This window comes from Neofelis nebulosa, chromosome 8 (assembly GCF_028018385.1).
Source record: "Neofelis nebulosa isolate mNeoNeb1 chromosome 8, mNeoNeb1.pri, whole genome shotgun sequence".
Classification (NCBI taxonomy): Eukaryota; Metazoa; Chordata; class Mammalia; order Carnivora; family Felidae; genus Neofelis; species Neofelis nebulosa.
Window position 1 is genome coordinate 111,186,374 of NC_080789.1, and position 20,895 is coordinate 111,207,268.

Genomic DNA, 20,895 nt, shown 5'->3' on the forward strand with positions numbered 1-20,895 from the left:
GTATGAGAAGGATCATTGTTAAGTCTTCTTTATTTTATTTTATTTTTTTTTTTAATTTTTTTTTTTCAACGTTTTTTATTTATTTTTGGGACAGAGAGAGACAGAGCATGAACGGGGGAGGGGCAGAGAGAGAGGGAGACACAGAATCGGAAACAGGCTCCAGGCTCCGAGCCATCAGCCCAGAGCCTGACGCGGGGCTCGAACTCACGGACCGCGAGATCGTGACCTGGCTGAAGTCGGACGCTTAACCGACTGCGCCACCCAGGCGCCCCGATGTTAAGTCTTCTTTAAATGTTTGGTAGAATTTGTCTGGGAAGCCATCTGGTCCTGGACTTTTTGTTTGTTGGGAGTTTTTCGATTACCAATTCATTATCATTACTAGTAATTGGTCTGGTCAAATTTTCTATTTCTTCCTGATTCAGTTTAGGAGATTGTATGTTTCTAGAAATTTATCCATTTCTTCTAGGTTGTCTAGTTTATTGGCATGTAATTGTTAGTGGTAGTTTCTTATTCTTTGTATTTCTCTGGTATGGGTTGTTCTCTCTCCTCCTTCATTTCTGATTTTATTTATTTGAGCACCCCCCCCTTTTTTTTTTGTATGAGTCTGGCTAAATGTTTATCAGTTGTGTTTATATTTCAAAGAACCAGCTTTTTTTTTTTTTTAAATTTTTTTTTTTTTTCAACGTTTTTTATTTATTTTTGGGACAGAGAGAGAGACAGAGCATGAACGGGGGAGGGGCAGAGAGAGAGGGAGACACAGAATTGGAAACAGGCTCCAGGCTCCGAGCCATCAGCCCAGAGCCTGACGCGGGGCTCGAACTCACGGACCGCGAGATCGTGACCTGGCTGAAGTCGGACGCTTAACCGACTGCGCCACCCAGGCGCCCCTCAAAGAACCAGCTTTTGATTTCATTGGTGTTTTCTTGTGTTTTCTTTAGTCTCCAGTTATTTCTGCTCTAATCTTTATTATTTTCTTTTCGTTTAAATTATTTATTTTGAGACAGAGAGAGAGAGCATGAGCAAGCAGGAGAGGGGCAGTGAGAGAGGTAGAAAGAGAACTCTAAGCAGGCTCTGCACTGTCAGCACAGAGCCCAGTGTGGGGCTCAAACTCACAAACCATGAGATCATGACCTGAACCAAAAACAAGAGTCAAATACCCAACCAACTGAGCCACCCAGGCGCCCCTCTAATTCTTATTATTTTCTTTCTTCTACTAACATTAGGCTTAGTTTGTTCATATTTTTCTAGTTGCTTTCGGTGTAAGGTTTGATTATTTGATATTTTTCTTGTTTCTTGAGATAGGCTTGTATGAACGTATACGTCTCTCTCAGAACTGCTTTGCTGTGTCCCAAAGATTTTGGACTATTATTTTCATTTGTCTCCATGAATTTTTTGAGTTCCTCTTTGATTTCTTTGTTGACCCATTGATTGTTTAGTAGCATGTTGTTTAGCCTCCATGTATTTGTGTTTTTTCCTAGTGTTTTTTTTCCTTGTAATTGATTTCTAGTTTCATACTATTGTGGTTGGTAAAGATGCTTGATATGGTTTGAGTCTTCTTAAATTCATTGACACTTGTTTTGTGGCTTAACATGAGATCAGTCCCGGAGAATGTTCTATATGCATGTGAAAAGAATGTGTATTCTGCTGTTTGTGGATGGAATGTTCTATATGTATCTTGTTAGGTCCATCTATCTGGTCTAAGGTGTTGTTCAAAGCCATTGTTTCTTTATTGATTTTCTGTTTGGATGATCTAACAACTGATATAAGTGGAGTGTTAAAGTTCCTTACTATTAATGTATTACTGTCAATTTCTCCTGTTATGTGTGTTAATATTTGCTTTCTATATTTAGGTGCTCATATGTTGGATGCATAGATATTTACACTTGTTCTTTTCTCCTGTTGGATGGATCCCTTTATCATTATATACTGATTTTCTTTGTCTCTTGCTACAGTCTTTGTTTTAAAGTCTATTGTGTCTGATATATGTATTTATATTCCAGCCTTTTTTTTTTTCACTTTCATTTGCATAGAATGTTTTTTTCCATCCCTTCACTTTTACTCTGTATGATGTGTCTTTAGATCTGAAGTGAGTCTTGTAGGCAGCATATAGATGAGTCTTGGTTTTTTATCCATTTAGTTACCCTACGTCTTTTGATTGGAGTATTTAGTCCATAAATATTTAAAGTAATTACTGATAAGTATGTATTTATTAAATATTATTTTGTTTGTTGTTTTCTGGTTATTTTTGTAGTTCTTTTCTGTTCTTCTTTTCTCACTCTCTTCCCTTGTGGTTTGATGGCTTGCTTTAGTGTTATGCTTAGATTCTGTCCTCTTTATTTTTTGTGTATCTACTATAGGTGTTTGATTTCTGGTTACCATTGGGGTCATATATATCTTATGTGTATAGCAGGTTATATTAAGTTGATGGTTGCTCAATTTTGAATACATTGTGAAATCATTAAATTTCTACTCCCTCCCTCCACATTTTACTTATATGATAGCATATTTTACATCTTTTAAATTTATCTCTTGACTGATTTTTGTAGGTGTAATTGCTTTTAAATTGATGTGAAATTAAATACCTTTATTTTCTTTCCACTTAATGAACTCTCTTTAAACATTTCTTGTAAGGCTGGGTTAGTGGTGATAAGTTTTAACTTCTGTTTGTCTAGGGAATCTCCTTGTCTCTCCTTCAATTCTGAATGATAACCTTGTCAGGTAGAGTATTCTTGGTTGTAGGTTTTTTTCCTGTCAGTACTTTGAACATCTTGTGCCACTTTCTTCTGGCCTGCAAAGTTTCTGCTGAAAAATCAGCTGGTAGTCTTATAGTATTTCCCTTGTATATAACTGTTTTCTCTTGCTGCTTTTAAAATTCTCTCTTTGTCATTACTTTTGCCATTTTAGTTATTAGGTGTCTTGGTGTGGGCGTCCTTGGGTTTGTCTTGTTAAGAGTTGTCTATACTTCCTGGACCTGAATGTTTTCTTTCTCAGATTAGGGAAATTTTCAGCTATTGTTTCTTTAAATAAATTCTCCAACCTCTTCTTCCTTCTTTTTCTGGGATCCCTGTCATACAGAAATTATTACTCTTGATGATGTTGCAGAGTTCTTTTAACCTATTCTTACCTATTCTTATTTTTTATTTTCTCTCTCTCTCTCTCTCTCTCTCTCTCTCTCTCTCTTTTAGGTTTGTTTTGTTTTGTCTTTGCTGTTCAGCTTGATTGCTTTCCATTATCCTGTCTCCCAGATCACTGATCCATTCCTGCATTTTCTCATCTGCTGTTGATTCCCTCTAGTATATTTTTTATTTCAGCTAATTGTGTTCTTCAACTCTTTTTAATATTTTGTATCTTTGTTGCAGTTCTCACTGAATTAATCCACTCTTCTCTCAAGTCAGGTATCGTAATGACCATTACGATGGTCTTTATGAGAAATAACTCTTATGAGAAATATTTCATTTCATTTAGCTCTTTTTCTGTTATTTTGTCTTGTTCTTTCATTTGAGGCGTATTCCTCTGCCTTCTTATTTTGTCTAAATCTGTTTCTGTATATAGTAGGTTAGCTGTGTCGCTTGGTCTTGAAAGTAGTAGACTAGTGTAGAAGAAGTCCTGTATTGCCCTGCAGCACAATCCCCCCCCTCGTCAGCAAAACCAGGTGCTCCATTGGTGTCCCCTTTGTAAGCTGCATGGGCCTTCCTGTTGTGGCTGAGCCACAGTTGCTGTGGGCATGGTGGTAGATGGGACTGGCCTTCAGCCCAACTGTCTACAGTAACCTACTTTGCCTGCTGTTGGGGCACTGGACAGGATTTGTTCCCCACACTGTTGAGAGGCCCAGCTGTTAACTGCCTGGGCTAACTGGTAGTTGGGGCCAGCACTCACCCTAGCTGTCTGCAGTTAGTCTCTGCCACCACTGTTAGCATACTGAAGAACAAGGGCTTGCTCCATGTGCAGCCAGCTAAGAGGCCTGGCTGCTGGAACTGCGGATGAGCTAGTGTATGGTATTGTGACAGGGCAAGAGCCACTTTGGAAGGATGTCTACTGAGATGGGTTTCTTGGGTGGAGCAGGTCAGTAGGGGAACACTGGTGCGGTGAGGACCAGCTGTGGTAGCAGTGTAGATGGGAGAGTGTTAGAACTGTGTCCAATTATATAGATCAGGGAGTAGAAGAGAAATGGCACCCACCAACACTTTAGCTCCTGGAGATCTCCTGCAGATCCCTGCCCCGTCAACATATTCTAAGATTAGTCAGTAAATCTTCACATATACCCCAAGCACCTTCAAACTGCTTTTTTTTTTTTTTTAATGTTTGTTTATTTTTGAGAGAGAGAGTGCAGGCGGGAGAGGGGTAGAAAGAGAGGGAGACACAGAATCGGAACCAGGCTCCAGGCTCTGAGCTGTCACCACAGAGCCCGACACAGAGGTTGAACTCATGAGCCATGAGGTCATGACCTGAGCTGAGGTCGGATGCTTAACCAACTGAGCCATCCAGGCACCCCCAAACTGCTATTTCTATGCTGTGTCTCTGCCAAGTTATTTAGTGTGCTGGTTCTTTAAGGGCAAGGACTTGGTTTCCTATTGCCCTCCAGGTCTTCAGGGGTTAAGCTCTGCTGGTTTTTAATGCTCCTGAAATTAAGCCAGATGATTTTTTAAAGCCATACATTATGGGGACTCATCTTATTAGTGTGGGTCCCCAGGGCTGGAGGTCCCTGGTGTAGGGTCTAATCCCCTCACACCTTCTTGTTTGTGATATCCCTCCCACTTGTGGTTAGTTGCTTAGGGTTTGGTTCCTGACTGCATTTCTGTCTCTCGCATCTTTTTTTTTTTTTTTTAATGTTTTTATTTATTTATTTTGAGAGACAGAGAGTGAGAAAGGGGGAGGAGCAGAGAGAGAGGGAGACAGAGGATCCAAAGCAGGCTCTGAGCTGACAGCAGAGAGCCCGATGTAGAGCTCGAGCCCATCAACCCAGAACATGATCTGAGCCGAGGTCAGAAGCTTCACCAACTGAGCCGCCCAGGTGCCCCTTCTCACACTTTTTTTTTTGATGTGGCTTCCTCTACAACTAATTGTGGAAGATTTGTTCTGCCAGTCTTCAGATTATTTTCAGAATTGTGTAGATGTAGTTGTTGACTTGGTGTGTCCATGAGATGAGGTGAGCTCACTATCCTCCTGCTCTGCCATCTTTCCAATCTCCAGCTTTTTGCCAAATCTTAGAGTGCTGGATCCCAACACAGTTGTCTCAGAATTTTTTACACTGCCTGTAGTTTTTTCAGTAGTCAGATATTTATTTCTTCTGAGTCCGTTGTGAGTTATTTTTTCAGAATTTTTGGAAGTAGTTGTTGACAGTATTTACTTTAAAAAAGTTGTTATTTGAAAGAACTTTAAATTTATAGAAGAGTTGCAAAGCCAATACAGAAAGTTCCTGTATACTCCTCTTTTCCTAATATTACCATCTCACAACCCATGGTATATTTATGAACATTAGTATAAAACTGTTAACTAAACTACAGATTGTATTTGTACTTTCTCAGTTTTTCACTGATTCTGCTCCAGGATCCAGTCTAAATCACAACATTGTATTTAGCTGTCATGTCTCTCTTGGTCTCTTCTACTTGGTGGAGATATTTTTAGTCTTCCGTTGTCTCTCATGAATTGACACTTTTTTTAAAAAAATTAGTGATCGGGTACTTTGTAGTATGTCTGTCAACTTTGATTTCTCTGATGTTGGGTCAGATTAGACTGAGATTATGGGTTTGGAGGAGGAATTCCACATGGTGATATATATGCCCTTCTCATCATATAATATCAAAGAGTAGAGTATATCAATATTTTTTTACTTGTGATACTAACTTTAGTCACTTGGTATTTTATTTTCCTTTTAATCCCCATCTGGAGTGATGTCTTCACTCATAATATTGCTTGCATGTATCTTTTCGTGAGGACTTTTACTAGAGATTTGTGTATTTTGTTGGATTTTTTTTTTCAAAGAATCAGTTTTGTCTCAGTTGATCTTCCCTGTTGTATCTTGCTTTCTCTTTTATTATCCCATTCTTATTTTTCTTTTCTTTCCTTCTTCTGGGAGACAAGACTGTTTTTAGATTGGACTGAAATGGATATAGAATCTTTGGTGAGAGGGACGCTTTAAAATCTCTAACCAAAGTTTTGGTTTTTTTTACAGGAATCTGTGTATTCGTTCAGCTGAGATATGATTATATAGTGTGGAGGTTGAGGAAGGGTTCCTAATGTGAGACAGTATGTAGAATTCCTGATATTTAAGCATTGTTTTCTATCTGGTAATCTCAGTTAAAGAAAATAAAGACATTAATAATTTACCTAGCTTATTGTAGCCCTGTGTTAGAGCTCCATTAATAATTTTTAAAAGCATAAGAAATAGTTGAATTACTGCCCATACTTCCTACTGCAAATGATGAAATTTACTTTTTAAAAAGAGCGATTAGGAGTAAGAAGTAAAATAAAGTGAAAATTGATTGAAAATTACAAGTTTTTAAAATACCAGAGTGGAGTAACTTGTTCCCTAGGGAATATTTTTACACACTTCTGTGATTTAGCTGCCAGCTATTTTTCCCTTGATGCCAAAAGAATTTTGTCTAAATCAAGTTACTAAAAGAGAGTGTTAACAATACCCATTTTATATTGCTGTTGTTGAGATGAAATGAGATGCTTTATGTAAAGTATTTACTACACTCCCTGAGGCATAATAAGGTACAATAAGTATTCAGTAAAATTAATATCCAAGTGAAAACTTTTTATAATAACTCCTTAAAGCAATCCAGTTTGTGTAGGTATTTTTCTTTAAACAGGTTCTTATGTAAAGCTTGTCAAGACAGCTTAACCTTTTAACACTTCTTATGAATTCAGTTAACATTATCTGTTATTCTTCAAATCTGTAATGGATTTAACAGGTTGAAACGCGTTTTGGTTGGATCAGTTTGGTTTTTTTTTTCATCCTTGGGGGTTATGCTTTTTTACTCCCCAAACTCTTGAGAAAGTATTTATAGATGTTTTCAGAAAAATGATTCTCAGCCTACATAGTCTTAATCTTCCTTGATTCCTTAGGTCTAGATTCTTGCCCCGCCCCCCCCACCTCCTTTTAAATTTTAAGCAACCCTCTCTAAATAATTTGTATGAACAACAGACAGATTGGAAATCAGGGCATTCCAATTTCTTTTATAATTCTGTTTCCTGAATAAATTACCTCATTGGATTCCTGTGAAATAGGGAAGGTTGTTATCAGCTGACCTTTGGAGGCCCCTTTCAACTTGAAATTTCTGTTTTCCAGTCTATGTTTTTATATGAGGTCTAATTAGATTTAAATAAGAAAGCAACTGTCATAAATAGGATGACAATAACGCAAGAGACTTTGACAAGAGACTGGTAAATTGCTGAGAGCACTAGGAAACATAGTTTGAAAACAATGCACAGAAGTAAAGAGAAGATTATACGTTAAAAAACTTCAGAGTAGAGAATACTAACGAACCAGCAATCCTTGACAGATAGAACTCGTTTCCTTCTTCCGTAGATGGGTCTTACTTAATACTAAAATTATTTAATGTAGTCTGAAAGATTATTTTTATCACAATGGCCAAGAGTTGCTAAAAGATAAAAACATATGTCTTTCCTAATTCTTAAATACTTTGTAGCATGTTTGCTCTTAGATATTCACCATACCAGATACTGGTACTTTGAAACTGTGTTCCAGCAGCTGTTTACATTTCTTTTTTTTTTTTTTTTTTTTTGGCCCTATGATTTTTAACACTGTCCTTTAGCTAAAAATGCTTGCTTCTACCACATAGGTAGTTATATGATACTAATGTGATTGCTCTTTCCTACAATTTGGGTTAGATAATCTCTACCTCAGTTAATTTTATAGTGATTATAATTTTTTTTAAAGCAGAGTAATACACTTTTTCCCTCTTTCAGCTGTGTAGTATTAAACTCATCAGTAAAAGAATTAATTTGGTTGCTATCTTTAAAGAAAAGATTACTTCTTAATGTAAGTTTGGTTATGTGTATTAGGTATATTTTATGCCCTACCACCACCCATGAGCCTAGGAATTTTTGTATGTGATCTCACATGCAATTGTCTTACATTTCCCATATTATAATAAAAATATATAGATCATAGTATTTCCAGTCCTGAGGTAACTTCTTTGAAGATTTCAGAAAATTGAGGCCCATCTCAGCGTTTGAAGAAGTAAAGTTACCTGTCAGACTAATGGAAGATTTCTCCTTGTGAAATCAGTATGTTCCACTAAGTGAGGATTCTTATGGAGCATGAATGCTGAAATACTTAGTAAACTATAGTTAGAATTTCATGACTTTTCAGTTGGGTGAAGTGGGATCTCTGCAGGAAAGACAAGAAGAAGGTTTAAAAGGACAGACAGAAAAGACAGCAATGTAAAATGATGTAAAAGGAGAAAAGGAGGAGCTGATGGCTTAAAGATCATGCATCATCTGCTTTTAAGATATAAACTGGGACTGAACTCTTTCAGCTTAATTGTATTCTTATAAAGATGGCTTCTCTTGAGCTATGTAAACACTATAGGAATAATCGCAGTTTCATTCATTTTGAAGAAAAGTGTTTCAGAGAAATATTAGGTTTAAAAGTGGAATGTAGGTTGTAGAATTTTTAAGTAAAGGTGCTCCTTCATATATATATATATATAAGGAAGAAAACACATGATGTAACCATAGATTGTATATTGCATATTTTTCAGTATTTACTTCACTTGGAAAGATAGAAGTAATTTTGTTCATATGGTAACTTATCTATCTTTCATATTAATATAGTAGAATTGCCAACTGGGACTTTCAGTGCAGTAACAACCTAAAGTTGTTTATAATTTTAATAAATAAAATAGTGTAACTTCATGGATCCAAATGTTATAGTATAAGAATTTGAATATTTTCAGTAATATATAAAGAGGCAAGCATAAATATGGAAAATAAATATTGTGATATAAATTTCCTGCAAGGACTTTAGTTTTACTTAAAATTAAGATTGGATATATGAAATTATAAAAAGGAAATAAATAGATATATTTTTAAATGCTTATAAAAGGAATTACTTAGATACTTAAGGATACCATTGAAAACCCTGAGTTTTTAATGTTAGAAGGATTCAGAATTGCATTTCTTTTCCCCAGTAATTCTGTAGTTAACTTTTTAGTGTTGAGTACTCTGTGAACAAAAGCAAAAATTGAAATGAAATTCTCCTCTTTGAATTTGGAACACTTTGTAACATAGCCTGGTATGGCTGATATATGCTTTCTCTGATGCATCCATGTGTTTGTCATTTTTATTTATTAGTTGTTTAGACCCTGGAGACTTCACTAAGGGAAAAATACAGTCTTAGATAAAGACAAAAATCTAACTCAATCTTTATTCTTTTGAATCTCAGAGTTTCTGAAAAATGTATTTTAAAATTTCCCAGCTCAGTTTTAGATTTATTGACTTTTTTCCTTGCAATTAATAGTTTTTGTTTCATACATTTTGAATCTCTGTTAGTTGAGTAAATATCAGGATTATTATCTTCATGGTTAATTATTTTTATTGTTGTAACATCATATATCTTGTGCTCTTTTTCTTTATTCTGGCACATATTAATATTGTTATATCAGTTTTCTTTTGTATTTGGGGGGATTTTGCTGTGTGTGCATTATTTAACTTTTTAAATGTAAATTAAAAGATACAGAAAACGGCACAACACAATTGTACAGCCTAATGAATTATTATAAAGTGAATAGTCTTGTTATTACCACCCAAGTCAAGAAATAGAACCATGCCAGCCACCCCTGAAACCTTTATGTGTCCCATCCCTTCCTTTATGCAAAAGTTACCTTTATGCTGACTTGTAAGGTAGTTCCTTTCTTCTATTTCTTATGATTTTATCACCCACGTGTATATTCCTAGACTCTGTAAGAGTTTAGTTTTGTCCATCCAAAAAATGTTCCTTTGTCCTCTTTATTTCCTGCAAATTGGCAGACTCCTTGGTTCCCTCAGACGAAACTATAGATACTTTGTTCTTTCATAATGTCTGTTTTTTCACTTGTTTTGGATATAAGCAACCACTGATGCTGAATACTGACATCTTTTGTTTAATGAGGTTTATAAAACTGTCACTTTATTTCTATCATTTTGTTTTAACTCCTACTTGGAAGCAATAATTTTATAAAGACATGCTTTCCTTCGTCCACTATTTGGTTACCCAATGGTGAAGTTCATATAGGAAGGGTAAAATGACTGCTCAGTTTGTTTTTTACCCATTTGTCAAGATAATGAGTTGGGTTGTTGTTATCCTCAGAAAGTGGCCAATTAGCCTTATTCCCCCAGTATATTATGATGATCTTATAGACCTAAATACATTTGATTTGTTTCTATTCATTGTGGTATTTTACTAAAGTTTAAATTGCTTCCATTTGGTTAGGTGTCACCATGGTCTTTTTGAGAAGATCCTAGTCATCCTTGCAACCTTTCTTGTTACCTAGTGTGTCAGGATGTGCCAGACTCACCTTGTATATTTTCTTCCCTGGACCATGCAATTAGCTACTCAATGAAAAACTTAGTTTTAAATACACAAGTGGTACATACATTCTTGAAAAACTTTGAATGTTCCAGATCCTTTTCTTAGGCTTTCTCTTCCCAGAGGTAATAATCCCTGTTATTATTTGCTTAAGTGTCTTTACAAACCTTTTCCTAGGTCTTTTTATGTTTACATACAGAAATAAGTACAATACAGAGATTGTTTTCTTTTTTATGTGATTTTTTCTAACTTTTGAAAATCATAAATGATGTACATACTTACTAACTTCTTTTTTTATTCAATTATATATCTTGATAATTTTTCTGTTAGTATATACCACATTCTTTTTAAACTGCTACTTAGTATTTATTTAGTATGGTCCTACCTCATTTTATTAAACTCTTCTCATGGTGTATATTAGGTTGTTTCCAGTTTACCCACTAATCCAACTCTTGCTTTTTATCGTGCATGAATGCAGATGTTTGTTTGGAGCCATAGAGTACATGCATTTAGAATTTTGCCAGTTTGCCCTCTGATGCGCTTGTTCTTCCACAAGCAGAATGTGAGAATGCCTGTTTCTCTGCCATTCAGCAATACTTGCTGTTAGGAAATCTTGCCAGTCTGAAGGTAAAACATTTCCTCGATTTCCCATTGCCTTTCTCGGGTGGGAATAGGGGAAACTAGAAGGTGTTCTCAGGTGAGGGCCGCAGCAAGTCTTCTGGTTGCAGCGGTTTCCCTTCTTGAGCTCCGCTGCCTCTCATGCCCCGCTTACCGCCCCAGAGGGTCACACACACAGAGCTGCGACTCGTCTTGCTTCAGAGACTGACTCTTGCTCCTCATGTCCTGGATGGTTTTATCAACTTTCTGTGTTGTCCAGCTTTCGGTGTCTGCCACTTCTTTGCCTGTCTTCCTCTACTCCCTTCCCATCCTCTCCTTGTAGCATTTCATTCTCTTGTGCATTTTTGCGTATAGTTTTATTTTCCCACACTGTCCTGTCTTCTTTCCATCTTTTTTCAATTTCTTTAAGTCCAAGGGCTACCGCCAACAATGGGGTACTAAAAAGTAACCTTCCTGTCGTTTCCCAGATTTACAGTAGGGACAGGGGACTGCATTTAGTTTGCTGGAACGCTACTTTCATTTAAACATACGGGTAAAGGGAAGGTTTCACTAAGAGATTAATGTACCCCTTGTCATATATCAGTATCAAGACTTTTGAGAGTTCCAGCCTAACTTTTGATGACTGTCACAAATTTGGTCTGCTGTTTGAGTTAAAAGCTCATTTCATAGGCTTCAAAAGCTTTGATTTTAAAATGACAATCAGTGCTTTTTTGGTCTCTTTATTCTCTTCTCTAATATATTAAAAATGCTTCCATTTTGTTCCTATTAGTACTTAAAATAATAGGTGGTATTTATTAATTGTTTATTCCTATACCAAGCACTGTGTTACATGCTTTCTTGCGTTATGCTTAATCTTTACCACATCCTCACAGCCATGAGGTGTAGGTACTTTTATTATCCCCACTTTACAGAAGAGGAGATCTGAGTGAGTACCAAGAGGTTAAGAAGTGCCTGCCCAAGGTGACATATTAATGCAGCCAGAACTCAAACCCAGGCAGCCTGACTCTAAAATCCTGGTCTTAAGGTCTATGCTAAATATTCCTTTTGGTCCCTATCATCTCAGCTGATTGGTTTCATTATGTTGGTAATTTCATTATGTCTTTTGTAGGCATTTGCCACACAGTCCTGTTAAGATAAAATAATTAGCGATATTTCTAAAAATTCATTTCTTTTCTCAGGGTTTATCTCTTGGGACCAAGGTTCTTAGATGAAAACTAGAGTTTATTCAGATGACCAATTTAGTCAGTGCTTTTGTGTATTACTAACTTGGTATCATTTCAGTTTATTTTCATTATCTGTCAGCCTAATAGAAATGCTGTATATTTATAATGTTTTGTATAGTTATAAAAGTGTGTGGTGATTTTAAGATTGAATAATTATGCCTAAGAGTTTCTGAATTCAGCTGTTACCTTTTTAGGGAGGACAGCTTAGTTATTAAGCACTAGGAATATCTGTGTTTCTTCTAGACAGTGTGTTACCCAATTCCAGCTTACCTGGGCCTTTTGGGATCAGAAACAAATGGCAAGAGTGCTGAGAATATCAGGAGTGGAAGTTTTCCTGGTGCTGAGCAGGGAGAATAGACTTTGGTCATGAAAAGAATTTTAGTAGTCTAATTTTCCAAAAATTCAGACGTTTCTCATTCTTGACTGATTTTTATTTGGCCCTAGGCAAAGTTAAAAGAAAAAAAATCTGGTGTGTTCCAAATAGATGAGATAGGTTAGATCATTATTTCACCAGATTTAATTTGGATTTAGGAAGGAACTAATAGAAGGTGAGCAGAGCAGTATATGTGACATTATAGGAACTCATTGCTTTTGTTAGTAATATCAAAATGTAGATTTTGTATCTGAGATTTTATAACTGACAGAATTATTATACCTATATTTGTTCAAGTACAAAAACCTTCCCCCAGACTATCCAGATAATTAAAGAAAGAATGAAAGAGTATTAGAGAGATGCAGGGAGGGACACTAATATGTAAACATCATTGCCTCAACACTTTTCAAAAATGTTAGAAAGTCTTTATATCCTACTGTAAAGAACAAGATATTTTTACGATGGAATGGTGATCATGTATTTTCTGTTGTTCTCTCTGTAAAATAAATATTAACTCAGAGGGAAAAAAAAAGACATTTTAAAGTGAGGTGAAAGATTGCCAGGAGGAAGGTAAACCTTTGACTGCATAATGGTTTGATTTGAGCATTAGTACTGGAGTCACAAACTCCCAACTTTGGGCCAGACTGTTGGGCTGTGGCTTTAGGCAAACTATTTTTTTCTATTTCATTTACCTCTTTCTGTAATTAGAAAGCCTGACATTCACCTACACTTGTTACCATGTTTAAAACTTGCATCTTAGGGGTGCCTGGGTGGCTCAGTTGGTTGAGTGTCCAACTTCAGCTCAGGGCGTGATCTCGTGGTTCATGATTTCGAGCCCTGCGTCGGGCTCTGTGCTGACAGCTCGGAGCCTGGAGCCTGCTTCAGATTCTGTGTTTCCCTCTCTCTCTGCCCTACCCCCGCTCATGCTCTGTCTCTCTCTCTCTCAAAAATAAATAAACATTAAAAACAATTTTTTGATAAATAAAACTTGCATCACAAATAGTGCCTTGGCTAAGTAGGAACTTACCAAATGTCACATAAATAACTGAGGTGATTTTAGATTCCTTTGCAGCTGTAAAGGGATATAGAAATACTGAAACATATCTCACTAAATGTCTAAAATTTCCAAAAACCTTTGTGTTTGCATGGGAAGCAACTCAGTGGCAGATCTCTTAGAGAATAGCACCTATTAGTCCCTTCAGGGAGTAATAATATATAGAGTTTATGTGTACTGTCAGATTATTATGGGCATACTTGTAATGGTCCAGACTGAATTCTGACCAAATCCTCTAGTAACAGTTTGTGGCAAGTCAAATTCAAATATTTTTAACCATCAGTATTAAAAGTCTTGAATTAATGGCCTCATGTCTACTCTAAAATGAAAGTGGTATCGTCCGAGTATCAATGTAGTATTTACGATTAACACTTTTCTCATTTATTGAAATGACATCTAATGACTACATTAACTATCATAAATATTAATTCAGCTATGATATGAAAAAAATTCTTAAGCATCAAGCATGCATTGACCTTTAAAATGCTTTATGAATTGATTAGACCAATAGAATATTAACAGCCATATTTTGGCATTCTTCGCTATTTTTCCATAGATAATTGTATTCTCAATATTTTTTGTTATACCTTGTTTTAGTGATCGTGGTGGAGAAGACCCAAACCAGAAAGTAATCCATGGGGTTATTAACTCCTTTGTTCATGTTGAACAGTATAAGAAAAAATTCCCCTTAAAGGTAAAAAGCCTCCTTTAAAAACATAATCAGACCTTTAATTTTTTAAATTACTTGTTCTAATTTTTTAATTAAATTTTAATTGATTTATTTAGTTTTATCAGGAAATCTTTGAGTCTCCCTTTCTGACTGAAACAGGAGAATATTACAAACAAGAAGCTTCAAATTTATTACAAGAATCAAACTGCTCACAGTATATGGAAAAGGTAAGAAAGCATATTATGTTAAATGCATCATCTCTTATATGTCAGGCATGGTTTTATCTAACATTTGTTTTCTTAACTAAGAAAGTGGAAAAAGCTTTTATTTGTTTGATCATTACTCTGGGTTATAATTAATGTGCAATTCCTATTGATAAATCATTGTTCTTGCTGTGGCATTTTCCATGAGAAAAAGTGCTATCCAATTTTCATCATGGTTGATGCTTTTTGATAAATCCTGATTGCTTGATTTGCTTGCCTTTAAAATTAATATTCACAGTCTTGGCTAAAGGATAAACTATATTTATGCTTAGTAGATAAGTTTAAGGCATAGGATAAACATAGAAGCGAAGTATGTGGGTTTTTATCTTTTCTTCTTTAAAATGGAAGTGAAAATAAGGAAAAATATAATAATGCTAGATATTTGGATAGGTTACTCTTTGGGTCTGTTCAACTTTTGGAAGACTGAGTAAAAGCTCCAGAAGAAACCATATTTAAAACTGTATGTGTATTTTCTTGGTAAAGGAATAGTTATAAAGTCAGCCATCATATAAGATGTATTAAATTTTTAGCCAGATTTTTTCACTTGCTGTACTGAATTTCAAGCATTTTATTATAGGATGATATCTGTTAGTTTGTTTAGCCAAGAAAAATAACGTATTATAAGTGGAATAATTATAGACTGGCCTCCATAGATGACAGGTTAAGAAATATCTGTACTTACTGATACATTATATATTCCACAAAGCCCAGGTCTGGAAGTCTGAGCTCTTTTATTCTCTTCCTGCTGTTGTCACTAGCTCTGGTACCTTGAGTAAGCCTCTGGGACATTTTTCTCCATCTATTAAGAAGTTACATTAAGTCAGTGGTTCTTAGCTCCAAGCCCTTTTTGCATCTTAGACTCTTGTTAAAGGTTCTAGGTCCAATCCTGAAAAGTATGCACAGAATATCAGTGATATGTACACTCCTTGTTACATTTGGTTCACAAGGAGGCCCTTGGCAAAAATACTGTATTTTCACTTATGTAGAACCATACACTGTCTAGAATGTGGGATATCTAGAATAGATAAATTAATGGAGACAGAAAGTTGTTGAGATGTTACTGGGAGGAGGAGAGAATAGAGAGTTATTGTTTAATGGTTAAAGAGTTTTTGTTCGGTGTGGTGAAAAAGTTTTAGAAATAGTTGCACAACACTGTGAATGTAATTAATGCCACTGAACACAGTCAAAAAGTGGTTAAAGTGACATATTTTATGTTATATATATTTTACCACAATTTTGAAAACACTAATAATGTAATACACCCAAACCATTGAATTATATTTTAAATGGGTAAATCATACAATAAGTAAATTATATCTCAAACTGTAAAAGGAGGGCCTTTTCCTTCTTTTTTTCCTTCCCAAACATAATTATGTTTGGGAAATAGCATATATAAAAGTAGTTCATTTAATTTACAGACTAATGTAACCGTCCTGCTTCTCTTTCTGTATTTTACCTGTAGTTTTGGCCTTTCCTCCCCAGCTATAAGTGATTTTGTAACTATTTGAAGCCTTGCACAGAGATACTCCACTCTTGTCTACCTTCCTCTTGATACGTACCCTTCTCCCGATTGTCATTATTTTTTTTTTCCTTTACTCATCCTTCCTCACCTCCAGACTCTAATTCCTGTTGTATTTAGTTAACCCATAAACACTAAAGTCACTTACAGTGCACTATAATGATTAATAGGCATAATCCTTTTAAGGGATATTTTTGTTTTGAAAGAAAAACTTACTGACCAAAATGACTGTCTTCGTTGATTACATATGTGCTATAAACATCCTATAGGCTATTATTATTATTATTTTTTGAGAGAGAGACAGTTCACACATATGCACATGAATAAGCAGGGAGGGGCAGAAGAAGAGGAAGAAAGAGAATCTTAAGCAGGCTCCATGCCCAGCACAGAGCCTGGAGCCCTATGTGTGGCTTGATCTCACAAGCATGAGATCACTTGAGCCGAAATCAAGAGTTGACGCTTAACCAGCAGAGCCACCCAGATGCCCCATCATCTTTTAGTCTGGATACTTTTTTGGCTACCTTTGGTTTCTGTGTCTGCCCTGAACTCCTGGTTCCACAGGGTAGCAAAGATAGGACCATGAATCTCTCTTCCATCTTTACCTCATTTTCATCAAAAGGTATCAGAGAGGTATCCAGGAATGATGTCTTATTTCCCCTCTCAACATCACCTTTCATCCCAGTATTAGCTTCTTTTTTTTTAAGTTTTGTTTGTTTACTTTAAGAGAGAGGGAGAGAGTGTGAGCAGGGGAGGGGCAGAGGGAGAAGGAGAGAGTAAATCCCAAGCAGGCTGCATGCTATCAGCGTGGGACTCAGTCTCTAAACCATGAAATCATGACTTGAGCTGAAACCAAGACTTGGATGCTTAACCAACTGAGCCACCAGGCACTCCCTCCCCCCAGTATTATCTAATTATGCCCAGACAAATCAGTAGTACTCCCTAAAGGCTTAACTATACATAGTTCTCTGGGACCTGTTAAGTTCAAAAACTCTAGTTATATAGCTTTGCATTGCAGGGTATTTTCAAAGTCTATACTATGCTAGCATGATTTTTATTGCAAATGCCGTTTTGTTTTGAGGTAGAAATTAGCCAGATTCTCTAGCTTTTATCTTTATTAGCTGGTTCTTATTAATATTAATCAGTATATTGTTTGTAGCCCAAAGTTTCTTATATAGGATAAGCTTTACTAAAGATCTTGATTGACATATTTAACTAAGACTAAATATATTTGTCAAAAATTTTAATGAAATCTTTAATGTGATAATTAATGTACATACTGTTTACATTTACATTTTATAAGAGGAACCAATATAAAATAATTAGATTAATCTACTTGATCCAGTTGATGTAAATTACTTTTTAGTTTGATAGTTAAATATTCATAAAGTAACCACCTGTTCTATTTTTTAATAATTTTTACCCACTTTTCCTGTTGCATATTAACTTGCCTTTAAAATGAAGACAAAATGTAGACCACTTAACTTTATTAGTTCTTATTCATAAGATTTTGGTGAAACGTAGGTGATAGCTAGTAGCCTAAATAAAAAATTTGAAATCATTTATGGAATGTGGACTTACGTTGGTTATATAATCCTTATTTGTTACCTGGCCATATTTAATTGAGCCATTAAATTGAGGCTACCTAAGTTACTTACTGATAACAGGTTTTTCCTCATAGTAGGTCATGACTGTAAGAATATATTTCTAAAGGTTCTAGGTAGATTAAAAGATGAAGAAATTCGATGTCGAAAATACTTGCATCCAAGTTCATATACTAAAGTGATTCATGAATGTCAGCAACGAATGGTAGCAGACCACTTACAGTTCTTACATGCAGAATGTCATAATATCATCCGACAAGAGAAAAAAAATGGTAAGTGATATGAAACAGTAACTATGAATAGATATTAAATTATAAACTCACTTTTTACATCATCTTCAAACTTCCTTAGATTTCAAGTATTTTTAGTAATAGTCTCTAAGATATTCGATGTGCCTTTTTACAGATTTTTAATAATCTACGTTGAAAGACTGTTTTGGAAAAGTATATGTTCAAAGTATATTCCTAAGTCAAAAGTAAAACTAGGAAAATGTGTTTGCACATTTTTGTGTATCACAAGGGCTAATTTCCTTAATACATTAAGAGTTTCTAATAAACAGGAAAAAAAGCAAAGAAGATGAAGAGGAAACGTGAATAGATTGTAAATACACAGAGATGCTTAATCTCACTCAAAATAGAAGAAAATACAAAATAAAGATGCAATGAGATGCTAGTAATAAGCAGTAAAAAAATCGGATTTTTTTTAAAAAAAGACAAAATAGCACTAAAAATTTTCACTAGCAGGGAGTAAACATAACAAGATATGTGCCAGACTTACACAAAAAACTAAGCATTGGTTTTTTAATGTTTTTTTGAGAGAGAGAGAGAAAGTGTGTGTGTGCGTGTGCATGAGAGAGAGGTGGGGGGAGGGGCAGAGAGAGAGGGAGACACAGAATCCAAAGCAGGCTCCAGGCTCTGAGCTGTCAACACAGAGCCCATTGTGGGACTGGAACCCATGAATTGTGAGATTATGACCTGAGCCGAAGTCGGACGCTTAACAAACCCAGGCGCCCCAAAAAACTAAAGACTGTTGAAAGCAACATTGATTTATAGATCAGGAGAATATACTCAAAACTGAAGTGGTTTGATTTTTGTTTGTTTGTTTGTTTTAATTCTGAAAGTTAAACTCTTAGACTAAGAAAAGTCAAAACAGTCTTAAAGACCATAATGGGAAGACTGCAGGATAGCATGATTTATGATAAAACTACAGTAATTAAGACATCGAGGCATTAGTGTAAGGGTAGAGAGATAGACCAATAGAATAAAATAGCATAGAAAGAACCCATGCATACATACAATAGATACTTGATTTATGACCAAAGTAACACTGTAAAGCAATGGGTGAAAGATACAGTCTTTTTAACACATAGTGCTGAGTCCATTGGATAATCACTTGGGGAAAAAAGTAAAATTTGATCTGTACCTCAGACAGCATGTCCAGAATCAGTCAATACATTGTAGGCTTTTGACCTAAATGTAAAACAGTAACACTGTGAGAAGATAATGTAGGAGAATAACTTCATGACCTTGAGGTAGGGAAAGATAATTTTAAATAAGACACAAAAAGCACTAACCACAAAGGAAAGATTGATCTAGTGGACTGCATTAAAATTAAAAACATTGGGCCATTAAAAGACCATTAAAAGTATCAAAAGACAATCATAGGGTAATATATTTGCAATGACTGAAAAAGGTTTATGTCTAACGTATAAAATGGTCAAGAAATTTGAACAGGTACTGCAGAGTAGAAGGTATCCAAGTAGCTAGTAAACATATACAAAGGCCCTCAATCTTATTAAAATAGGGGAATACAAATTAACCACACTGATATCAATAGTCACATTTTGATATAAAATTTAAAAGATTGAATATAATAAGCATTAGGAAATGTGTGGAGTACAGAGAGCTTGTTATACACTAGGCTCAGAGTATAAATTGATGCAACTACTTTGAAACACTGACATTGTCTCCCAGATACATAATCCCCTGCCCAAACTGTGTGCAAATACGTACAAAAAGGTACAAGAATGTTCATTTCAGTGTTGTTTGTATCAGCCCCAAACCATAAACAGTTCAAATGTTCAATAACAGAATAGATGAAGTACAGTGTATTCATACAGTGAAATATTATAGAGGAGTGAAAATGGACAGATTACAGCTACCATACAAAATGTAGATCAACCTTATAAATATGTTGAACCAAAGTAACCAAACATGAAGGAATTGTATGATTCCATTTTTATAAATCAAAACAAGCAAAACTAATCTGTGGGTTGGTAGTCATGACAGTGATTGCCTTTGAGGAAGAGCAAGAGGAGTAGTGATTGGGAGGAGGCATGCAGGGAACTTGTAGGTGTAGGAAATGTCTGTTTCTTACCCAGGGTGATCACATGGGTGTTTATGTGTTCACTTATGACAATTCATTTAGATACATGTTTGCACACTTTTTATGCGTGTGTTATATTTCAATAAAAAGTTTAAAAATACTGCACGGAGACATCATTTTCACCTCTCAGTGGGAAAGATCAAAACATTTGATAACACATTGTTGGCAAGGGAACTTCCTGCTGTTGGGAGCTGTGTTATAAGGATCTGTTTAGAGGATGAAGCTTTGACATAACAATCCCACTTCCAGGGATTTATACTACAGATATGCTTGCTAATATACAGGTTTAGTAATTGTAATGTTGTAATAGCAAGAGATTGGAAACAACCAAATTTTCATAAATTTGTAAGCATTTGTAATATAGCCATATAATGTGCTATGCAGTTATAAAATATGTGAAATACACTGTGTAATGATATAAAAAGATCTAAGTTAAAATAGTGTGTTATACAATTGCAAATAATACATAAAACGGGCTACACTTTTTGTGTAAAAAGATGCAGAGGAAAGACTATATGTATTTGTTTGAATGTGCATGAAACATCTTTGAAAAGGTATTAACTACAGTATTCCTTTCCTGTGGGAAAGGAGGACTGGATGGTTGGAGATGGGTGTGGGGGACTTTCTCTGCATTCTCTTGTAACTCTGCATT

The 20,895-nt window shown here is 35.4% G+C and overlaps 1 protein-coding gene across 6 annotated transcripts in view; it reads left to right on the top strand.

Moving 5' to 3' along the window:
• The window catches only part of CUL2 (cullin 2), a 156,687-nt gene that overhangs the window by 113,669 nt on the left and 22,123 nt on the right, over positions 1 to 20,895 (top strand). For all 6 annotated transcript variants that reach the window (XM_058744302.1, XM_058744299.1, XM_058744300.1 and 3 more), the window contains 3 exons: positions 14,403 to 14,499; positions 14,592 to 14,702; positions 17,968 to 18,130. In XM_058744302.1, the coding sequence (XP_058600285.1) occupies positions 14,403 to 14,499; positions 14,592 to 14,702; positions 17,968 to 18,130 (371 nt within the window). The remainder of the gene's footprint in view (positions 1 to 14,402; positions 14,500 to 14,591; positions 14,703 to 17,967; positions 18,131 to 20,895) is intronic.